Source organism: Oncorhynchus clarkii, chromosome 26 (assembly GCF_045791955.1).
Source record: "Oncorhynchus clarkii lewisi isolate Uvic-CL-2024 chromosome 26, UVic_Ocla_1.0, whole genome shotgun sequence".
NCBI lineage: Eukaryota > Metazoa > Chordata > Actinopteri > Salmoniformes > Salmonidae > Oncorhynchus > Oncorhynchus clarkii.
In genome coordinates, this window is record NC_092172.1 from 43,957,914 (window position 1) to 43,980,258 (window position 22,345).

The window sequence follows — 22,345 nt, forward strand, 5'->3', positions numbered from 1 at the left end:
AGTTCTGCCCTCTGCTGGACAGATGAGGTGGTCTCTATATATATACACACACACACACACACACTGCCCCCAGTTCTGCCCTCTGCTGGACAGATGAGGTGGTCTCAACACACACTGCCCCCAGTTCTGCCCTCTGCTGGACAGATGAGGTGGTCTCTATATATATACACACACACACACACACACTGCCCCCAGTTCTGCCCTCTGCTGGACAGATGAGGTGGTCTCTATATATATACACACACACACTGCCCCCAGTTCTGCCCTCTGCTGGACAGATGAGGTGGTCTCTATATATATACACACACACACTGCCCCCAGTTCTGCCCTCTGCTGGACAGATGAGGTGGTCTCTATATATATACACACACACACTGCCCCCAGTTCTGCCCTCTGCTGGACAGATGAGGTGGTCTCTATATATATATACACACACACACACACACTGCCCCCAGTTCTGCCCTCTGCTGGACAGATGAGGTGGTCTCTATATATATACACACACACACTGCCCCCAGTTCTGCCCTCTGCTGGACAGATGAGGTGGTCTCTATATATATATACACACACACTGCCCCCAGCTCTGCCCTCTGCTGGACAGATGAGGTGGTCTCTATATATATACACACACACACACACACTGCCCCCAGTTCTGCCCTCTGCTGGACAGATGAGGTGGTCTCTATATATATACATACACACACACACACTGCCCCCAGTTCTGCCCTCTGCTGGACAGATGAGGTGGTCTCTATATATATACACACACACACACACTGCCCCCAGTTCTGCCCTCTGCTGGACAGATGAGGTGGTCTCTATATATATACACACACACACACACACACACACACACATGAACACACACACACACACACACACACACACACTGCCCCCAGCTCTGCACTGCCCTCTGCTGGACAGATGAGGTAGTCTCTGTACACACAACAACCTCTCTCTCAACGTCAACAAGACCAAGGAGCTGGTCGTGAACAACAGGGAGGAGGTCAGAACCCTGGCAGTGTGGTGCCATGACAACAACCTCTCTCTCAACGTCAGCAAGACCAAGGAGCGGATGGTGGAGTACAGGGAACAGGGGTGGGTGCACACCCTCACCCCACCCCCACCCCCATCCACAAGGACGCAGTGGAGAGTGTCAAGAGCTTCAAGTTCCTCGATGTCCACATCACTGAGGACTTCACATTGTCCTCTCACACATTTTGTTACATTACAGCCTTATTCGGGGCAGCAGGGTAGCCTAGTGGTTAGAGCATTGGACTAGTAACCAGAAGGTTGCAAGTTCAAACCCCTGAGCTGACAAGGGACAAATTTTTTGTTCTGCCCCTGAACAGGGGAAAATAAGAATTTGTTCTTAACTGACTTGCCTAGTTAAATAAAGGTTAAACATTTTTATAATAATAATAATAAATTCTAAAATATATATTTGTTCCTCATCAATCTACACACAATACCCCATTATGAAAATGCAATAACAGGTTTTAGAAATGTTTGAAAATGTATTTAAAAAATTTAAAACAGAAATAATTTACTTACATCCTGTTTCCATTGATCATCCGTGAGATGTTTCTTCAACTTGATTGGACTCTACCTGTGGTAAATTCTATTGATGTGACATGACTTGGAAAGGCACAATCCTGTCTATATAAGGTCCCACAGTCGAAAGTGCATATCAGAGTAGAAAGGTTGAAGGAATTGTCCGTAGAGCTCCGAGACAGGGCTGTGAAGTACATATATAAATCAGCTGGGTCTTTCTGGGTAAGTCTCTGAGAGCTGGGAGTCTTTCTGGATAAGTCTCTAATAGCTGGGAGTCTTTCTGGCTAAGTCTCTACGAGCTGGGAGTCTTTCTGGCTAAGTCTCTAAGAGCTGGGAGTCTTTCTGGCTAAGTCTCTAAGAGCTGGGAGTCTTTCTGGCTAAGTCTCTAAGAGCTGGGTGTCTTTCTGGGTAAGTCTCTAAGAGCTGGGAGTATTTCTGTGTAAGTCTCTAAGAGCTGGGAGTCTTTCTGTGTAAGTCTCTAAGAGCTGGGAGTCTTTCTGTGTAAGTCTCTAAGAGCTGGGAGTCATTCTGTGTAAGTCTCTGAGAGCTGGGAGTCTTTCTGGGTAAGTCTCTGAGAGCTGGGAGTCTTTCTGGGCAAATCTCTGAGAGCTGAGAGTCTTTCTGGGCAAGTCTCTGAGAGCTGGGAGTCTTTCTGGGCAAGTCTCTGAGAGCTGGGAGTCTTTCTGGGTAAGTCTCTGAGAGCTGGGAGTCTTTCTGGGTAAGTCTCTAAGAGCTGGGAGTCTTTCTGGGTAAGTCTCTAAGAGCTGGGAGTCTTTCTGGGTAAGTCTCTAAGAGCTGGGAGTCTTTCTGGGTAAGTCTCTAAGAGCTGGGAGTCTTTCTGGCTAAGTCTCTAAGAGCTGGGTGTCTTTCTGGGTAAGTCTCTAAGAGCTGGGAGTATTTCTGTGTAAGTCTCTAAGAGCTGGGAGTCTTTCTGTGTAAGTCTCTAAGAGCTGGGAGTCTTTCTGTGTAAGTCTCTAAGAGCTGGGAGTCATTCTGTGTAAGTCTCTGAGAGCTGGGAGTCTTTCTGGGTAAGTCTCTGAGAGCTGGGAGTCTTTCTGGGCAAATCTCTGAGAGCTGAGAGTCTTTCTGGGCAAGTCTCTGAGAGCTGGGAGTCTTTCTGGGCAAGTCTCTGAGAGCTGGGAGTCTTTCTGGGTAAGTCTCTGAGAGCTGGGAGTCTTTCTGGGTAAGTCTCTAAGAGCTGGGAGTCTTTCTGGGTAAGTCTCTAAGAGCTGGGAGTCTTTCTGGGTAAGTCTCTAAGAGCTGGGAGTCTTTCTGGGTAAGTCTCTAAGAGCTGGGAGTCTTTCTGGGTAAGTCTCTAAGAGCTGGGAGTCTTTCTGGGTAAGTCTCTAAGAGCTGGGAGTCTTTCTGGGTAAGTCTCTAAGAGCTGGGAGTCTTTCTGTGTAAGTCTCTAAGAGCTGGGAGTCTTTCTGAGTAAGTCTCTAAGAGCTGGGAGTCTTTCTGGGTAAGTCTCTCTGAGAGCTGGGAGTCTTTCTGGGTAAGTCTCTATGAGCGTTGCACACCGTGATTGTTATGGGGTACTGTGTGTAGGCCAGTGACATTATGGGGTATTGTGACATTATGGGGTATTGTGTGTAGGCCAGTGACATTATGGGGTATTGTGTGTAGGCCAGTGACATTATGGGGTATTGTATGTAGGCCAGTGACATTATGGGGTACTGTATGTAGGCCAGTGACATTATGGGGTACTGTGTGTAGGCCAGTGACATTGTGGGGTATTGTGTGTAGGCCAGTGACATTATGGGGTATTGTATGTAGGCCAGTGACATTATGGGGTACTGTGTGTAGGCCAGTGACATTATGGGGTACTGTGTGTAGGCCAGTGACAAAGAAAATCTAAGTTAATAATTTTTTAATTCAAGATGTAATACAATAAAATGTGGAATAAGGCAAGGGGTGTGAATACCTGGCCCTGGTGAAATGTAGTGCACTATATATTAGGAGTAGGGTGCTATTTGGGACTCAGTCCTTCTTAGCGGTGCTTTTAGAGGAGTTCTCCTGCCAGTTTGAATGAAGAGAGGAGGAGGAGGAGGAGGAGGAGGAGGAGGAGGAGACGGTCTGTTATACTGACCATATGGTGGAGCCTCATCTAGAATGAAGAGAGGAGGAGGAGGAGGAAGAGGAGGAGACTGTCTGTTATACTGACCACATGGTGGAGCTTCATCTAGAATGAAGAGAGGAGGAGGAGGAGGAGGAGGAGGAGGAGGAGGAGGAGGAGGAGGAAGAGACTGTCTGTTATACTGACCACATGGTGGAGCTTCATCTAGAATGAAGAGAGGAGGAGGAGGAGGAGGAGGAGGAGAGTGTCTGTTATACTGACCATATGGTGGAGCTTCATCTAGAATGAGGAGGAGGAGGAGGAGGAGGAGACTGTCAGTTATACTGACCACATGGTGGAGCTTCATCTAGAATGAGGAGGAGGAGGAGGAGGAGGAGGAGACTGTCTGTTATACTGACCACATGGTGGAGCTTCATCTAGAATGAAGAGAGGAGGAGGAGGAGACTGTCTGTTATACTGACCACATGGTGGAGCTTCATCTAGAATGAGGAGGAGGAGGAGGAGGAGGAGGAGACTGTCTGTTATACTGACCACATGGTGGAGCTTCATCTAGAATGAAGAGAGGAGGAGGAGGAGGAGGAGGAGGAGGAGACTGTCTGTTATACTGACCACATGGTGGAGCTTCATCTAGAATGAAGAAAGGAGGAGGAGGAGACTGTCTGTTATACTGACCACATGGTGGAGCTTCATCTAGAATGAGGAGGAGGAGGAGGAGGAGGAGGAGGAGGAGACTGTCTGTTATACTGACCACATGGTGGAGCTTCATCTAGAATGAAGAGAGGAGGAGGAGGAGGAGGAGGAGGAGGAGACTGTCTGTTATACTGACCACATGGTGGAGCTTCATCTAGAATGAAGAGAGGAGGAGGAGGAGGAGGAGGAGGAGGAGGAGACTGTCTGTTATACTGACCATATGGTGGAGCTTCATCCAGAATGAAGAGAGGAGGAGGAAGAGGAAGAGGAGGAGGAGACTGTCTGTCTGTTATACAGAACATATGGTGGAGCTTCATCCATAATGAAGAGAGGAGGAGGAGGAGGAGGAGGAGACTGTATGTTATACTGACCATATGGTGGGGCTTCGTCTAGAATGAAGAGAGGAGGAGGAGGAGGAGGAGGAGGAGGAGGAGGAGGAGGAGACTGTATGTTATACTGACCACATGGTGGATTTTCATCTAGAATGAAGCTAACCTTGTTTGTCTCTTTCTTTCATTCTTGTGTGTGTGTGTGTGTGTGTGTGTGTGTGTGTGTATGTGTGTGTGTGTGTACTTTGACCATCCCCTCCCCACAGAGAATGAGGAAGACCATGAGGACCTGAGTGATGCTCTATACCAGGTCAAGGAGGTCATCACTGCAGTGGACAGCAAGGTAATATAATAATACTATATTCATATTAGGTCAACTGAAATGTGTTAATACTGTATTCATAATAGGTGAACTGACCTATGATAATAATTGTCATGTTGCTAGGTGAACTGACCTATGATAATAAATGTCATGTTGCTAGGTGAACGAGCATGAGAAGAAGAGGAGGCTGAAGGACATCTACAGCCGAACAGACAGCAAGTCCATTATGAGGATGAAGAGCGGTCAGATGTTTGCTAGAGAGGACCTGCTCAGAGGGAGAAGATTGCTGTATGATGGACCTCTGCAGCTGAAGAACTCACAGGGGAAACTCAAGGGTGAGGAGGACACCAATATCACTGATATCTAACCCTGACCTCTAACCTCTGGTCTCCTCTCTCTAGATGTAACAGCCATGCTTCTCTCTGATATCTAAACCTGACCTCTAACCTCTGGTCTCCTCTCTCTAGATGTAACAGCCATGCTTCTCTCTGATATCTAAACCTGACCTCTAACCTCTAACCTCTGGTCTCCTCTCTCTAGATGTAACGGCCATGCTTCTCTCTGATATCTAAACCTGACCTCTAACCTCTAACCTCTGGTCTCCTCTCTCTAGATGTAACAGCCATGCTTCTCTCTGATATCTAACCCTGACCTCTAACCTCTGGTCTCCTCTCTCTAGATGTAACGGCCATGCTTCTCTCTGATATCTAAACCTGACCTCTAACCTCTAACCTCTGGTCTCCTCTCTCTAGATGTAACAGCCATGCTTCTCTCTGATATCTAAACCTGACCTCTAACCTCTAACCTCTGGTCTCCTCTCTCTAGATGTAACGGCCATGCTTCTCTCTGATATCTAAACCTGACCTCTAACCTCTGGTCTCCTCTCTCTAGATGTAACAGCCATGCTTCTCTCTGATATCTAAACCTGACCTCTAACCTCTAACCTCTGGTCTCCTCTCTCTAGATGTAACGGCCATGCTTCTCTCTGATATCTAAACCTGACCTCTAACCTCTGGTCTCCTCTCTCTAGATGTAACGGCCATGCTTCTCTCTGATATCTAAACCTGACCTCTAACCTCTAACCTCTGGTCTCCTCTCTCTAGATGTAACGGCCATGCTTCTCTCTGATATCTAAACCTGACCTCTAACCTCTGGTCTCCTCTCTCTAGATGTAACAGCCATGCTTCTCTCTGATATCTAACCCTGACCTCTAACCTCTAACCTCTGGTCTCCTCTCTCTAGATGTAACAGCCATGCTTCTCTCTGATATCTAAACCTGACCTCTAACCTCTGGTCTCCTCTCTCTAGATGTAACAGCCATGCTTCTCTCTGATATCTAAACCTGACCTCTAACCTCTGGTCTCCTCTCTCTAGATGTAACAGCCATGCTTCTCTCTGATATCTAAACCTGACCTCTAACCTCTAACCTCTGGTCTCCTCTCTCTAGATGTAACAGCCATGCTTCTCTCTGATATCTAAACCTGACCTCTAACCTCTAACCTCTGGTCTCCTCTCTCTAGATGTAACAGCCATGCTTCTCTCTGATATCTAAACCTGACCTCTAACCTCTAACCTCTGGTCTCCTCTCTCTAGATGTAACAGCCATGCTTCTCTCTGATATCTAACCCTGACCTCTAACCTCTGGTCTCCTCTCTCTAGATGTAACGGCCATGCTTCTCTCTGATATCTAAACCTGACCTCTAACCTCTGGTCTCCTCTCTCTAGATGTAACAGCCATGTTTCTCTCTGATATCTAAACCTGACCTCTAACCTCTAACCTCTGGTCTCCTCTCTCTAGATGTAACGGCCATGCTTCTCTCTGATATCTAAACCTGACCTCTAACCTCTGGTCTCCTCTCTCTAGATGTAACAGCCATGCTTCTCTCTGATATCTAAACCTGACCTCTAACCTCTAACCTCTGGTCTCCTCTCTCTAGATGTAACGGCCATGCTTCTCTCTGATATCTAAACCTGACCTCTAACCTCTGGTCTCCTCTCTCTAGATGTAGCAGCCATGCTTCTCTCTGATATCTAAACCTGACCTCTAACCTCTGGTCTCCTCTCTCTAGATGTAGCAGCCATGCTTCTCTCTGATATCTAAACCTGACCTCTAACCTCTGGTCTCCTCTCTCTAGATGTAACAGCCATGCTTCTCTCTGTTATCTAAACCTGACCTCTAACCTCTAACCTCTGGTCTCCTCTCTCTAGATGTAACAGCCATGCTTCTCTCTGATATCTAAACCTGACCTCTAACCTCTGGTCTCCTCTCTCTAGATGTAACGGCCATGCTTCTCTCTGATATCTAAACCTGACCTCTAACCTCTGGTCTCCTCTCTCTAGATGTAACAGCCATGCTTCTCTCTGATATCTAAACCTGACCTCTAACCTCTAACCTCTGGTCTCCTCTCTCTAGATGTAACAGCCATGCTTCTCTCTGATATCTAAACCTGACCTCTAACCTCTAACCTCTGGTCTCCTCTCTCTAGATGTAACAGCCATGCTTCTCTCTGATATCTAAACCTGACCTCTAACCTCTGGTCTCCTCTCTCTAGATGTAACAGCCATGCTTCTCTCTGATATCTAAACCTGACCTCTAACCTCTGGTCTCCTCTCTCTAGATGTAACAGCCATGCTTCTCTCTGATATCTAAACCTGACCTCTAACCTCTAACCTCTGGTCTCCTCTCTCTAGATGTAACGGCCATGCTTCTCTCTGATATTGTCGTCTTCCTGCAGGAGAAAGACCAGAAATTCGTCTTTGCCTCTCTGGTAGGTGATTGGTTAAGACCAGAAATATGTAAATATCTCTTTGGCTCTTTGGTATCTTATTGGTTTAGTCAATTTTTCCATTACAATCAAGTCATTTAGCAGACACTCTTATCCAGAGTACCATACAATCATCAGAAATACATAATTACATCTCTGGAATGTGATTGGTTGATCCTCCCACTCAGTAATAATAATGGGTCTATTCAGTAATAATAATGGGTCTATTCAGTAATAATAATGGGTCTATTCAGTAATAATAATGGGTCTATTAAGTAATAATTATGTGTCTATTTAGTAATAATAATGGGTCTATTCAGTAATAATAATGGGTATATTCAGTGATAATAATGGGTCTATTCAGTAATAATAATGGGTATATTCAGTAATAATAATTATGTGTCTATTTAGTAATAATAATGGGTCTATTCAGTAATAATAATGGGTCTATTCAGTAATAATAATGGGTATATTCAGTGATAATAATGGGTATATTCAGTAATAATAATGGGTCTATTCAGTAATAATTCTGTGTCTATTTAGTTATAATAATGGGTCTATTCAGTAATAATAATGGGTCTATTCAGTAATAATAATGGGTATATTCAGTGATAATAATGGGTATATTCAGTAATAATAATGGGTCTATTCAGTAATAATAATAGGTCTATTCAGTAATAATAATGGGTCTATTCGGTGATAATAATGGGTCTATTCAGTATTAATAATGGGACTATTCAGTAATAATAATGGGTCTATTCAGTAATAATAATGGGTCTATTCAGTAATAATAATGGGTCTAAGCCTCCTGACATCTGATCCAGCAGTTATGCTGTTTTTCTTGCAGAAATTACAGCTCAATGGGATGTGTTTGGTTATGGGTAGGTTGTATTGGGCCCAACAGCCAGTAATTTAGGGAAGTCCTTGGCTGGGTTATGGGTAGGTTGTATTGGGCCCAACAGCCAGTAATTTAGGGAAGTCCTTGGCTGGGTTATGGGTAGGTTGTATTGGGCCCAACAGCCAGTAATTTAGGGAAGTCCTTGGCTGGGTTATGGGTAGGTTGTATTGGGCCCAACAGACAGTCATTTAGGGAAGTCCTTGGCTGGGTTATGGGTAGGTTGTATTGGGCCCAGCAGCCAGTAATTTAGGGAAGTCCTTGGCTGGGTTATGGGTAGGTTGGATATGGCCCAACAGCCAGTAATTTAGAGAAGTCCTTGGCTGGGTTATGGGTAGGTTGGATAGGGCCCAACAGCCAGTAATTTAGAGAAGTCCTTGGCTGGGTTATGGGTAGGTTGGATAGGGCCCGACAGCCAGTAATTTAGAGAAGTCCTTGGCTGGGTTATGGGTAGGTTGGATATGGCCCGACAGCCAGTAATTTAGAGAAGTCCTTGGCTGGGTTATGGGTAGGTTGGATATGGCCCAACAGCCAGTAATTTAGAGAAGTCCTTGGCTGGGTTATGGGTAGGTTGGATAGGGCCCGACAGCCAGTAATTTAGAGAAGTCCTTGGCTGGGTTATGGGTAGGTTGGATAGGGCCCAACAGCCAGTAATTTAGAGAAGTCCTTGGCTGGGTTATGGGTAGGTTAGATATGGCCCAACAGCCAGTAATTTAGAGAAGTCATTGGCTGGGTTATGGGTAGGTTGGATATGGCCCAACAGCCAGTAATTTAGAGAAGTCCTTGGCTGGATATGGGTAGGTTGGATAGGGCCCAACAGCCAGTAATTTAGACAAGTCCTTGGCTGGGTTATGGGTAGGTTGGATAGGGCCCGACAGCCAGTAATTTAGAGAAGTCCTTGGCTGGGTTATGGGTAGGTTGGATAGGGCCCAACAGCCAGTAATTTAGAGAAGTCCTTGTTTGGGGAATAATAAGCATGTTCACCATGGAAATACATTGTAACATGTTGGTAGATGGACAGCAGGATAGTTTAAATACATTGTAACATGTTGGTAGATGGACAGCAGGATAGTTTAAATACATTGTAACATGTTGGTAGATGGACAGCAGGATAGTTTAAATACATTGTAACATGTTGGTAGATGGACAGCAGGATAGTTTAAATACATTGTAACATGTTGGTAGATGGACAGCAGGATAGTTTAAATACATTGTAACATGTTGGTAGATGGACAGCAGGATAGTTTAAATACATTGTAACATGTTGGTAGATGGACAGCAGGATAGTTTAAATACATTGTAACATGTTGGTAGATGGACAGCAGGATAGTTTAAATACATTGTAACATGTTGGTAGATGGACAGCAGGATAGTTTAAATACATTGTAACATGTTGGTAGATGGACAGCAGGATAGTTTAAATACATTGTAACATGTTGGTAGATGGACAGCAGGATAGTTTAAATACATTGTAACATGTTGGTAGATGGACAGCAGGATAGTTTAAATACATTGTAACATGTTGGTAGATGGACAGCAGGATAGTTTAAATACATTGTAACATGTTGGTAGAAGGACAGCAGGATAGTTTAAATACATTGATCTGTACATCAATTGGATGTTTTTGGACAAACAATTTTTAATCATCGTTGCAATCTCCAGTATTATGTTAATTCATCAATCAATTAAATATATTTACGAAGCCCTTTTAATATCAGCAGATATCTCAAAGTGTTATACAGAAACCCAGCCTAAAACCCCAGCAAACAATGCAGATGTAGAAGCACGGTGGCTTGGAAAAACTCCCTAGAAAGCCAGGAGCCTAGGAAAAAACCCAGAGAGGAACCAGCCTCCGAGGGGTGGCCAGTCCTCTTCTGGCTGTACCGGGTGGAGGTTTACAGTATAAAAGTACATGGCCATAAAGGCCAGATTGTTATTCAAGATGTTCAGACGTTCATAGATGACCAGCAGAGTTAAATAATAATAATCACAGTGGTTGTAGAGGGAGCAACAGGTCAGTATCTCAGGAGTAAATGTCAGTTGGCTTTTCATAGCCGAGCAATCAGATTTCGAGACAGCAGGTGCGTTAGAGAGAGAGAGTCAAAAATAGCTGACTATACTGACTGTGCTAGTGGCAGACTCCACTATGCTGGCAGGCTCGCTAACAGCCTGTTGCCTGGCTAACAGCCTACTGCCTGGCCTGCACCCTATTTCATTGTGGCGCTAGAGGAGTTAGAGCCCGTCTATGCTGACAGATAAGATGAGAGCACCCTTCCAGCTAGGATGGAGTCCGTCACTCCTCAGCAGGCCAGGCTCGGTCCTGTTAGTGGGTGAGTCCCAAAAAGAGGGCCAGTTATCTACAATGTCTATCTTTTGGGAGGGACAGAAAACAGTTCTCAACCAGCAATTAAGTTGTGAGACTCTGCTGTAGAGCTCATCACTCCCTCTGACTGAGAGGGGGCCAGAGACAATTACTCGATTCCGACACATCTTTCTAGCTGATTTACACTGTTGGATTCAATATTCTGAACATTGAGATATTAAAGACATGATAGATCAGACGCATAGAATATTAAGGAGTGAGATCTGTAGAAAGACAGAGTGGCTGTGGAATGTGCTGGGTGGACGGGAGGAGATCAAAGGATCGCTATAGGGAAGGCAGATGGACATCTGTGGACGAGGTGAAGGAGGGGTTGAGGTCAGGAGGTGAGGTCAAATCCCCTGAAGGGAGTAATAAAGGTTTACTACTTCCTGTGGAACCATAAGATGTAAAGATTGGAGAGAAGGAGAAGTGTCTTAAGGGGAATATATATATATACCTGTGATGGGAGAAATATTGGGTTGTCTGAATTACTGTACAGACCCTTTGGGAAGAATTAACCCTGGTTCAATCTTCTCTAGTGTCCGTGAGTTACTTACTCTGAAATACAAGAACCTAACAACACGCTGAAGCTATGTTGCGCTTGGTGACCTCCTAACATAGTTGGTGCCGACGTGGATAACAATATCCCTACACTTAGACAATGACTTATCAATGACCCGAGCCCAGCTCATTGAATCCCTACCATTGTGACGCTGAGTTGTCATAATGCTTCAGCAAATGTACATGATCCCAGGGGCGTTGGAAGACACAATGTAAATAACCTAATTTATGTCCGTCTCACTGCCCTGAATGTCTCTGCTGATCCTACTGCTATTGTAGGCAGTAATCATATGCCTATGAACCAGAGTTATACTGTTAGCACTGAGGCGGTGTGCCCTAGCAGGAAGTCCACTGTGTGCATCTCACCCTGCACCAATAAAAATAACCTGAGCATGTCTACCTCTGCGAAGCTTCCCAGTAAAGCAAGAAAAACAATCAAGCATCCCAGAAAAGTGTTAAAAATAGCCCACGTTAACATATGTAGCTTAAGTAAAAAAGGTTCATGAAATCAATAATTTGCTAGTAACAAATGACATTCATATACTAACAATCTCTGAAACTCACTTAGATAATACATATAGGTATAGGTATATATCATATATCTTTGATGATACAGTGATAGAAATAAAGCAAAAACAGAAATGCCAAAGGTGGAGGTGTGGCTGTTTATATTCAGAACCGCAACAGCCTTCAGGGTACATTCCTGTAAAGCTTAGTGAGGATCTCGTGTTAAATACTGTTGAAGTAATATGGCTACAGGTTCATCTGCCTCATCTAAAGCCCATTCTGGTGGGAAGCTGCTATAGACCACCAAGTGTTAACAGTCAGTATCTGGATAGCATTTGTGAAATACTTGTATGTGCTATCAATATAGTTATATTTTCTGGGTGATTTAAATATTGACCTGCTTTCATCAGGTTGCCAACTCAACAGAATGTTACTACTTATCTTCGGCTGGTGGAGGTCCTGGAGAACCACGTCCAGATAAAGCATCATGTTAATGTTACTACTTATCTTCGGCTGGTGGAGGTCCTGGAGAACCATGTCCAGATAAAGCATCATGTTAATGTTACTACTGGTTGGCTGGTGGAGGTCCTGTAGAACCACGTCCAGATAAAGCATCATGTTAATGTTACTACTGGTTGGCTGGTGGAGGTCCTGTAGAACCACGTCCAGATAAAGCATCATGTTAATGTTACTACTGGTTGGCTGGTGGAGGTCCTGTAGAACCATGTCCAGATAAAGCATCATGTTAATGTTACTACTGGTTGGCTGGTGGAGGTCCTGTAGAACCACGTCCAGATAAAGCATCATGTTAATGTTACTACTGGTTGGCTGGTGGAGGTCCTGTAGAACCACGTCCAGATAAAGCATCATGTTAATGTTACTACTTATCTTCGGCTGGTGGAGGTCCTGATGAACCACGTCCAGATGAAGCATCATGTTAATGTTACTACTGGTTGGCTGGTGGAGGTCCTGTAGAACCACGTCCAGATAAAGCATCATGTTAATGTTACTACTGGTTGGCTGGTGGATGTCCTGTAGAACCACGTCCAGATAAAGCATCATGTTAATGTTACTACTGGTTGGCTGGTGGAGGTCCTGTAGAACCACGCTCAGATAAAGCATCATTTTAATGTTACTACTGGTTGGCTGGTGGAGGTCCTGTAGAACCATGTCCAGATAAAGCATCATGTTAATGTTACTACTGGTTGGCTGGTGGAGGTCCTGTAGAACCACGTCCAGATAAAGCATCATGTTAATGTTACTACTGGTTGGCTGGTGGAGGTCCTGTAGAACCATGTCCAGATAAAGCATCATGTTAATGTTACTACTGGTTGGCTGGTGGAGGTCCTGTAGAACCACGTCCAGATAAAGCATCATGTTAATGTTACTACTGGTTGGCTGGTGGAGGTCCTGTAGAACCACGTCCAGATAAAGCATCATGTTAATGTTACTACTGGTTGGCTGGTGGAGGTCCTGTAGAACCACGTCCAGATAAAGCATCCGGGGTGAAAAAGTTCAATGAAAAAGGTCTAGCGAGGAAAAAACTGAGACGTTGGTAAATGTGTTTAATGCAGATTTTGATTAAATGGTTATTAAAAGTCGAAAGGTTTGGCTGGTAGCCAAGTAGCAACACACAGCACACCCGCACGAAGTCCAGATGGTGTGACTTTGAGGCCGTGGTAAATAACATTTGTTTGCTTATCTCAAGTGAACGTACATTGAATACAGCATTGTTGAGGAAGAGTTTGCAAGTAAACCTTTCATTGTACTGTTTACACCAGCTGTATTCTGTAAACGTGACAAATACACTTTGATTTGCATACAACTCTTTAAATAGCTCAATGACTAAGCAATATTGATGCCCAGAGAACAACCAGAGAGGTGATTCAGATATGGACACTGAGTTGCATGTCAAGGTGGATGATATTATGCAGACTTTCATATAAGGCTTAATCTCTCTCTCGCTCCCTTTCCATCTCCCTCTCTCATTCTACCTCTTCCTGTCCCACCCCTTTCCCTCCCTTCATCTTTCTCTCCCCTCTATCCCTCTCTCTCTTATTCTCTCTCTCCCATCTATCACTCTCTCTCTCCTCTCTCTCCTCTCTCCCCTCTATCCCCCCCCTCTTGCTCCTCTTCTCTCTCCCCTCTATCCCTCTCTCTATCCCCCCCTCTCTCTCCATGTCACCTCTCTCCCCTCTCTCTCTCTCTCTCTCTCCCACCTCTTTTTCTCTTTCTCCCTTTCTTCTCTCTCCCTCTCCTCTTCTCTCTCCCTCTCTTCTTCTCTCTCTGCCTCCCTCTCCCTCTTCCTGCCTTTAATCCATTCGTTAATCATCCCTCCCTCTCTTCCATCGCCCCGTAGGACCAGCGCTCCACGGTCCTCTCCCTCCAGAAGCTGATCGTTAGAGAGGTGGCAAATGAGGAGAAGGGTCTCTTCCTGATAACAGCAGGGATGGAGAAACCAGAGATGGTGGAGGTACACACTGCAACCAAGGAGGAACGCAACACCTGGATGCAAGTCATACAGGAGGCCATGCAGTCCATGTAAGTCTGAACTCCGAACCATGGAGAGAGAGAGAGAATGTGCTACCATTCTGTACCTAGGGATGGAGGGATGTACAATATGTTGTAATGCTCTATTGGAGTATTGACTGTTCTCTGTCTGGCTTCATCACCTCATGGGCAGGCTGCCACTGTAGGCTACTCTACTCTAGGCTTTCTCAGCAGTAGAGAGAAGACTAGCGCTGTCAACAGGCTTCTATAGGATGCTAAGGGGACATGTGAATGGCTGGAAATCATGACTCTGGTTTGTACTAATAATGTTGCTTTACAGAGAGAAGGATGAGGATGAGGAGAACCCCAGTGAAACAGAGGAGGACAAGAGACTGCTGGAGACCAAAGCTAAGGAGATGAGAGGTGAGGAGACTCCCTTGACCATAGACCCCCTCAGCCACACTCAGCCCATCCCTCCTATCACCATAGACCCCCTCAGCCACTCTCAGCCCATCCCAACTATCACCATAGACCCCCTCAGCCACTCTCAGCCCATCCCAACTATCACCATAGACCCCCTCAGCCACTCTCAGCCCATCCCAACTATCACCATAGACCCACTCAGCAACTCTCAGCCCATCCCACCTATCACCATAGACCCCCTCAGCAACTCTCAGCCATCCCACCTATCACCATAGACACACTCAGCAACTCTCAGCCCATCCCACCTATCACCGTAGACCCCTCAGCAACTCTCAGCCATCCCACCTATCACCATAGACCCACTCAGCAACTCTCAGCCCATCCCACCTATCACCGTAGACCCCTCAGAAACTCTCAGCCCATCCCACCTATCACCATAGACCCCCTCAGCCACACTCAGCCCATCCCTCCTATCACCATAGACCCCCTGAGCCACTCTCAGCCCATCCCTACTATCACCATAGACCCCCTCAGCAACTCTCAGCCATCCCACCTATCACCATAGACCCACTCAGCAACACTCAGCCCATCCCACCTATCACCGTAGACCCCTCAGCAACTCTCAGCCCATCCCACCTATCACCATAGACCACCCTTTGGTTTCAATGTGCCATATATTTTTCAATTGTTTTCCATACATTTTTTAACCCTTTCTAATTGCATATTATCCACAGAGCTGAAGATTACAACCTTACTATGATATTGATTGATTGTGTATGGCTTTCCAAACACTGTTATTTGTAAGATTCGTTTTAAGTGAATATTGTGTTTTTTTTTTTTATCATGATTGAACCTGTGACCAGAAACAAGCTACCATGATAAATTATCTAGTGTTTCTGTCTCTTCGCAACAAAATCTACAAAGCTAAGATTGTTGTATGACCCTTAAATATCAAGGCACAAGGTGAGACTCAGATGCAGACACAGGAGACAGATGGTTGGAGTCTTACAATGTTTATTAATCCAAAGGGGTAGGCAAGAGAATGGTCGTGGACAGGCAAAAAGGTCAAAACCAGATCAGAGTCCAGGAGGTACAGAGTGGCAAAAAGGTCAAAACCAGATCAGAGTCCAGGAGGTACAGAGTGGCAGACAGGCTCGTGGTCAAGGCAGGCAGAATGGTCAGGCAGGCGGGTACAGAGTCCAGAAACAGGCAAGAGTTAAAACCGGGAGGACTAGAAACAGGAGAACGCAAAAAGCAGGAGAACGGGAAAAATGCTGGTTGACTTGGAAAAACATACAAGACGAACTGGCACAGAGAGACAGGAAACACAGGGAGAAATACACTGCGGAAAATAAGCGTCACCTGGAAGGGGTGGAGACAATCAAATCAAATCAAATCAAATTTTATTTGTCACATACACATGGTTAGCAGATGTTAATGCGAGTGTAGCGAAATGCTTGTGCTTCTAGTTCCGACAATGCAGTAATAACAAGTAATCTAACTAACAATTCCAAAACTACTGTCTTGTACACAGTGTAAGGGGATAAAGAATATGTACATAAGGATATATGAATGAGTGATGGTACAGAGCAGCATAGGCAAGATACAGTAGATGGTATCGGGTACAGTATGTACAAATGAGATGAGTATGTAAACAAAGTGGCATAGTATAGTATAAAGTGGCTAGTGATACATGTATTACATAAGGATACCGTCGATGATATAGAGGACAGGTGAAACAGATCAGGGCGTGACATTATATGTAGCATTCTGTTGGTGGCAAAAATGCTGTATCATAATTTGAAAAATGTAAAAACTCTAAGTGTTGTTTTTTTGTCAGCTCGTACATCATGTGCCATGGAATCGGTATATCGGGAAATCTCTTCCCATTTATTTTGCAACCTGTATGGCACAGCTGTCCAAATGTACAGGATAACGTTACATTTGGGGTTTAACTATAACTTGTACAGAGCATTCGGACCCCTTCACTTTCTCCTAATTTTGTTACTTATTCTAAAATTGATGAATGTTTTTTTCCTGATCAATCTACACACAATACCCTGTAATGACAAAGCAAAAACAGGTTTTTATAAATGTTTGCAAATGTATAAAAAAAAACAGATACCGTATTTGCGTATTCAGTCCCTTTGCTATGAGACTTGAAATTGAGCTCAGGTGCATTCTGTTTCCATTGATCATCCTTGAGATGTTTCTACAGCTTGATTGGAGTCCACCTGTGGTAAATGTAATTGACTGAACATGATTTGTAAAGGCACACACCTGTCTACATAAAGTCCCACAGTTGACAGTGCATGTCAGAGCAAAAACCAAGCCATGAGGTCGAAGGAATTGTCCGTAGAGCACCGAGACTGGATTGTGTCAAGGCACAGATCTTGGGAAGGGTGCCAGAAAATGTCTGCAACATTGAAGGTCCCTAAGAACACGGTGCCTCCATCATTCTTAAATGGAAGAAGTTTGGAACCACCAAGGCTCTTCCTAGAGCTGGCCGCCTGGCCAAACTAAGCATTCGGGGGAGAAGTACCTTGGTCAGGGAGGTGATCAAGAACCCAATGGTCACTCTGACAGAGTTTTTAATCGCCTGGATTTCTAACTCCTTGATGTTCTCGTTGGATCTAATTTTAATAGCCAGCATTTCAATGGCCATAATAAATAGATATGGAGACATTGGACAGCCCTGTTGTACTCCTCTTAAAATAAAAAATAACTATTTACTATTTTACACCTGTGGTTGCTATACATAACTTTAACCGAATGTGTAAGAGATTCACCGAAATTAAAGTAATCCAGGCATTTATATATAAATTCTAGTCGTACTTTATCAAACACCTTTTCAAAATCTGCTATGAAGACCAGGCCGGTTATCTTTGATGTTTCATAATGTTCAATTGTTTCAAGTAATTATATTATCACCAATGTATCGTCCATGTAAAAAACCTGTCTGATCAGGATGAACAATAATATCTGGTAAAAAAAAAAAAATTATATGTGCTATTTATTTCTCCAGGATTTTATCATCACAACATTTGAAGGGTCTGGTAGGCTTGCATCACTGGGCAGCTCACGGCTGGGTTTCCCTTTGTACTCCGTGACAGTTTGATAGCCCTGCCACATCTAGTAGGATTTGTATTGACATTTTGACTGTCGGAGGTCGTAGCTGGATTTCTTATAAGCATTTGGATTGGTGTCCCTCCCCTTGAAATCGGCAGCTCAAGCCTCTAACTCAGTGCGGATGTTGCCTGTAATCCATGGGTTCTGGTTGGGATACGCACGCATGGTCACTGTGGGGACGACGTCGTCAATGCACTTATTAATAAAGTCAGTAACTGATGTGGTAAAACTCCTCAATGTTATTGGATGAATCCCAGGGACATATTCCAGTCTGTGCTAGCGAAACAGTCCTGTAGCTTCAGACCACTTCTGTATTGAGCTTGTCACTGGTACTTCCTGTTTGTGTTCTTGCTTGTAAGCAGGAAGCAGGAGGATAGAGTTATGGTCAGATGGAGAGTGAGGAAGAGCTTTGTATGCGTCTCTGTGTGTGGAGTAAAGGTGATCTAGAGTTTTTTTCTCCCTCTAGTTGCACAGGACGTTCTGGTAGAAATGCCAAAGAGGGCATTTATTTATTATTTATATATTTGTTAATTTAAGTTCTGTTCAAATACCTAACTTCAGTATATATCAATGTTAGCTATAATCATAGCCACAGCAGTTATATAGCCATCGGATGAGATGGAGACTGTGTGTTAGAGATGACGTATACTCTATAAGACATGGATGATTCTGTGAAGGGTACACTCATCAACACTGACAATACCTCATCTCCCTTCCAGAGATTATTCTGTGAAGGGTACACTCATCAACACTAGCAATACCTCATCTCCCTTCCAGAGATGATTCTGTGAAGGGTACACTCATCAACACTGACAATACCTCATCTCCCTTCCAGAGATGATTCTGTGAAGGGTACACTCATCAACACTGACAATACCTCATCTCCCTTCCAGAGATGATTCTGTGAAGGGTACATTCATCAACAGTAACAATACCTCATCTCCCCTGCAGAGATGCTGAGGAAGAAGGATGAACAGATCATGTGTATGCTGGAGGAGAAGATGGCCGTGTTTAGGGAGATGTGTGAGGTCCGGAGCCCTGGAACCCCCCCAGGAACAGGCCCAGGAGAGGACCAGGGCCCCAGCCAGGTCACCAGGGCCAAGGGGCTGTTCAGGGCTGGGAGCGGAGCGAGCTCTGAGGACATACCTAAAGGAGAACCCATCATAAAGGGAGCACTACAGGAAGGTTAGTAGACAGACTAGTCTCTCACCATGAATGTAACAATAGCCCATCTAATGGGAACCAGGGGTGGAGGCCAGACTGTAGACATGGTGTGGTAACAGTCGCCCATCTAATGGGAACCAGGGGTGGAGGCCAGACTGTAGACATGGTGTGGTAACAGTAGCCCATCTAATGGGAACCAGGAGTGGAGACCAGACTGTAGACATGGTGTGGTAACAACAGCCCATCTAATGGGAACCAGGGGTGGAGGCCAGACTGTAGACATGGTGTGGTAACAGTAGCCCATCTAATGGGAACCAGGGGTGGAGACCAGACTGTAGACATGGTGTGGTAACAGTAGCCCATCTAATGGGAACCAGGGGTGGAGACCAGACTGTAGACATGGTGTGGTAACAGCCCATCTAATAGGAACCAGGGGTGGAGACCAGACTGTAGACATTGTGTGGTAACAACAGCCCATCTAATGGGAACCAGGGGTGGAGACCAGACTGTAGACATGGTGTGGTAATAGTAGCCCATCTAATGGGAACCAGGGGTGGAGACCAGACTGTAGACATGGTGTGGTAACAACAGCCCATCTAATGGGAACCAGGGGTGGAGACCAGACTGTAGACATGGTGTGGTAACAACAGCCCATCTAATAGGAACCAGGGGTGGAGGCCAGACTGTAGACATGGTGTGGTAACAGTAGCCCATCTAATGGGAACCAGGGGTGGAGGAGACATGGTGTGGTAACAACAGCCCATCTAATGGGAACCAGGGGTGGAGACCAGACTGTAGACATGGTGCAGTAGACCTAACAGTGGCTTCCAATGTCGCATTATCTTTCACTGTCTTCCTGATCTATCAGATGTTCTCCTCTGATGTGAGAACGTACTGGGAAGGTTGATTGCAAAGAGTGTTTGATTAAGAAGATATTGATGCAAAGATTAGAAACACTGTTAATATCTACGGTACAGTACGGTCAGTAACATAGTTATTATCATTTGGTTAGTGAAATCCTTTCTCTCTCTCTCTGCTCTTCTGTACTTTCTCTTTCCCCCTCATCTCTCAATCTCTCTCTCTTTCTTTCTCTTTCTCTCTCTCTCTGTGACAGTGGAGACGTTGCAGGCGCTGGTGAACGGTACTCTGGGTGGAGCGATGGGAGGGCAGCAGGTGGTGTGGGTCCCAGAGACAGAAGGAGGAGGAGGAGTGGTGGGCCCGGGCCCTGTATGTCTCCTTCGCAGGGCCGAGACTTTCGGAGGCTTTGACTCTCAGCAGATACACATCTCTAAGAGTAAGACACATCCCTGTCAGTAATACGTATTCATTATCAAGGGTTGAGAAGCCTTGAGAGCCTCAGATGGGCCTCTGTTTTCCTTGTTAATCATGTCAATAATGGAGTTTAAGATCAAAGATGGATCCCTTTAACTTAGAGCATCCATCTGATTAGTTTGACCTCATTCTCAAGCCTTGGTTTGACCTCATTCTCAAGCCTTGGTGTGACCTCATTCTCAAGCCTTGGTGTGACCTCATTCTCAAGCCTTGGTTTGACCTCATTCTCAAGCCTTGGTTTGACCTCATTCTCAAGCCTTGGTGTTTCGTGTGACTTGTGTTAATGCCGGGCAACATGTCTTCTACATATCTGATGAGTGTCTTGTGTTGTATAGATGGGGACAAAGAAGAGGGAGAGGACAGAGCAGACCTTCGCAGGACAGAGTCAGACGGTGTACTGAAGAAGGTTACCCACAATCCACCAAGCTATATCTGACAGTAAACCAGCTGGTGGTCCTCAATACACCAAGCTAAATCTAACAGTATACCAGCCGGTGGTCCACAATACACCAAGCTATATCTGACAGTATACCAGCTGGTGGTCCTCAATACACCAAGCTATATCTGACTGTATACCAGCTGGTGGTCCTCAACACAACAAGCTATATCTGACAGTATACCAGCTGGTGGTCCACAATACACCAAGCTATATCTGACTGTATACCAGCTGGTGGTTCTCAATACACCAAGCTATATCTGACAGTATACCAGCTGGTGGTCCTCAATCCACCAAGCTATATCTGACTGTATACCACCAGCTGGTGGTCCTCAATACACCAAGCTATATCTGACAGTATACCAGCTGGTGGTCCACAATCCACCAAGCTATATCTGACAGTATACCAGCTGGTGGTTCTCAATACACCAAGCTATATCTGACAGTATACCAGCTAAATATTTCCAAAAGAGTTCTTCAGCTGTCCCCAAAGGATAACCATTTTGGGTTCCAGGTAGAACCTTCTGTGGAAAGGGTTCTATATGTAAACCAAACGGGTTCGCCGGTAGGATGTGTGTTTGTTTGTTTTGAGGCTCTGAGGCCATGTGGCTGACCAGGAAGTGGTCGAGTCGTGACAGTTCAGTACATCAAACTCATTACATCATTAAAGTATTGCACATGAACAGAGTCATTAGGATGCATTAATCTGCCTCTGCTATGAATTAGCCGTGGGACTGATTAGCTGTGGGACTCTTCCTGCCAAGCCCATCTCTAATACTGCTACGAATTAGCCTTGGGACTCTTCCTGCCAAGCCCATCTCTAATACTGAACACTTAATAACACAGGACACTATTTGTGTAATAATAGACCTAATACAATGACTACAGTGGTGTCTTCCCAGCACATGGGGATAGCTCCAACACACACACACACACACACACACACGCACACATTCCTCTCCTGTGTTCAGTAATGCTGGAGTTTTGTGTTGTCAGGGGGAGAATGCGACCATGATGCTGTTACTGAAGAGGAACACTGAGGTAAGACAGATATCTGACCAGACTACCACATAAACATACACCCCAGACCCAGAACATATATATACACCCCAGACCCAGAATATAAATATACACCCCAGACCCAGAATATAAATATACACCCCAGACCCAGAACATAAATATTCACCCCAGACCCAGAACATAAATATACACCCCAGACCCCAGAACATAAATATACACCCCAGACCCAGAACATAAATATACACCCCAGACCCAGAACATAAATATACACCCCAGACCCCAGAACATA

General features: G+C 44.9%; 1 protein-coding gene across 5 annotated transcripts in view; it reads left to right on the top strand.

Annotated features, from left to right (window-relative positions):
• The window catches only part of LOC139384687 (A-kinase anchor protein 13-like), a 112,784-nt gene that overhangs the window by 76,643 nt on the left and 13,796 nt on the right, over nucleotides 1-22,345 (top strand). For all 5 annotated transcript variants that reach the window (XM_071129512.1, XM_071129513.1, XM_071129514.1 and 2 more), the window contains 9 exons: nucleotides 4,917-4,993; nucleotides 5,133-5,307; nucleotides 7,664-7,740; nucleotides 14,422-14,603; nucleotides 14,893-14,975; nucleotides 19,056-19,289; nucleotides 20,383-20,562; nucleotides 20,936-21,006; nucleotides 22,033-22,077. In XM_071129512.1, the coding sequence (XP_070985613.1) occupies nucleotides 4,917-4,993; nucleotides 5,133-5,307; nucleotides 7,664-7,740; nucleotides 14,422-14,603; nucleotides 14,893-14,975; nucleotides 19,056-19,289; nucleotides 20,383-20,562; nucleotides 20,936-21,006; nucleotides 22,033-22,077 (1,124 nt within the window). The remainder of the gene's footprint in view (nucleotides 1-4,916; nucleotides 4,994-5,132; nucleotides 5,308-7,663; nucleotides 7,741-14,421; nucleotides 14,604-14,892; nucleotides 14,976-19,055; nucleotides 19,290-20,382; nucleotides 20,563-20,935; nucleotides 21,007-22,032; nucleotides 22,078-22,345) is intronic.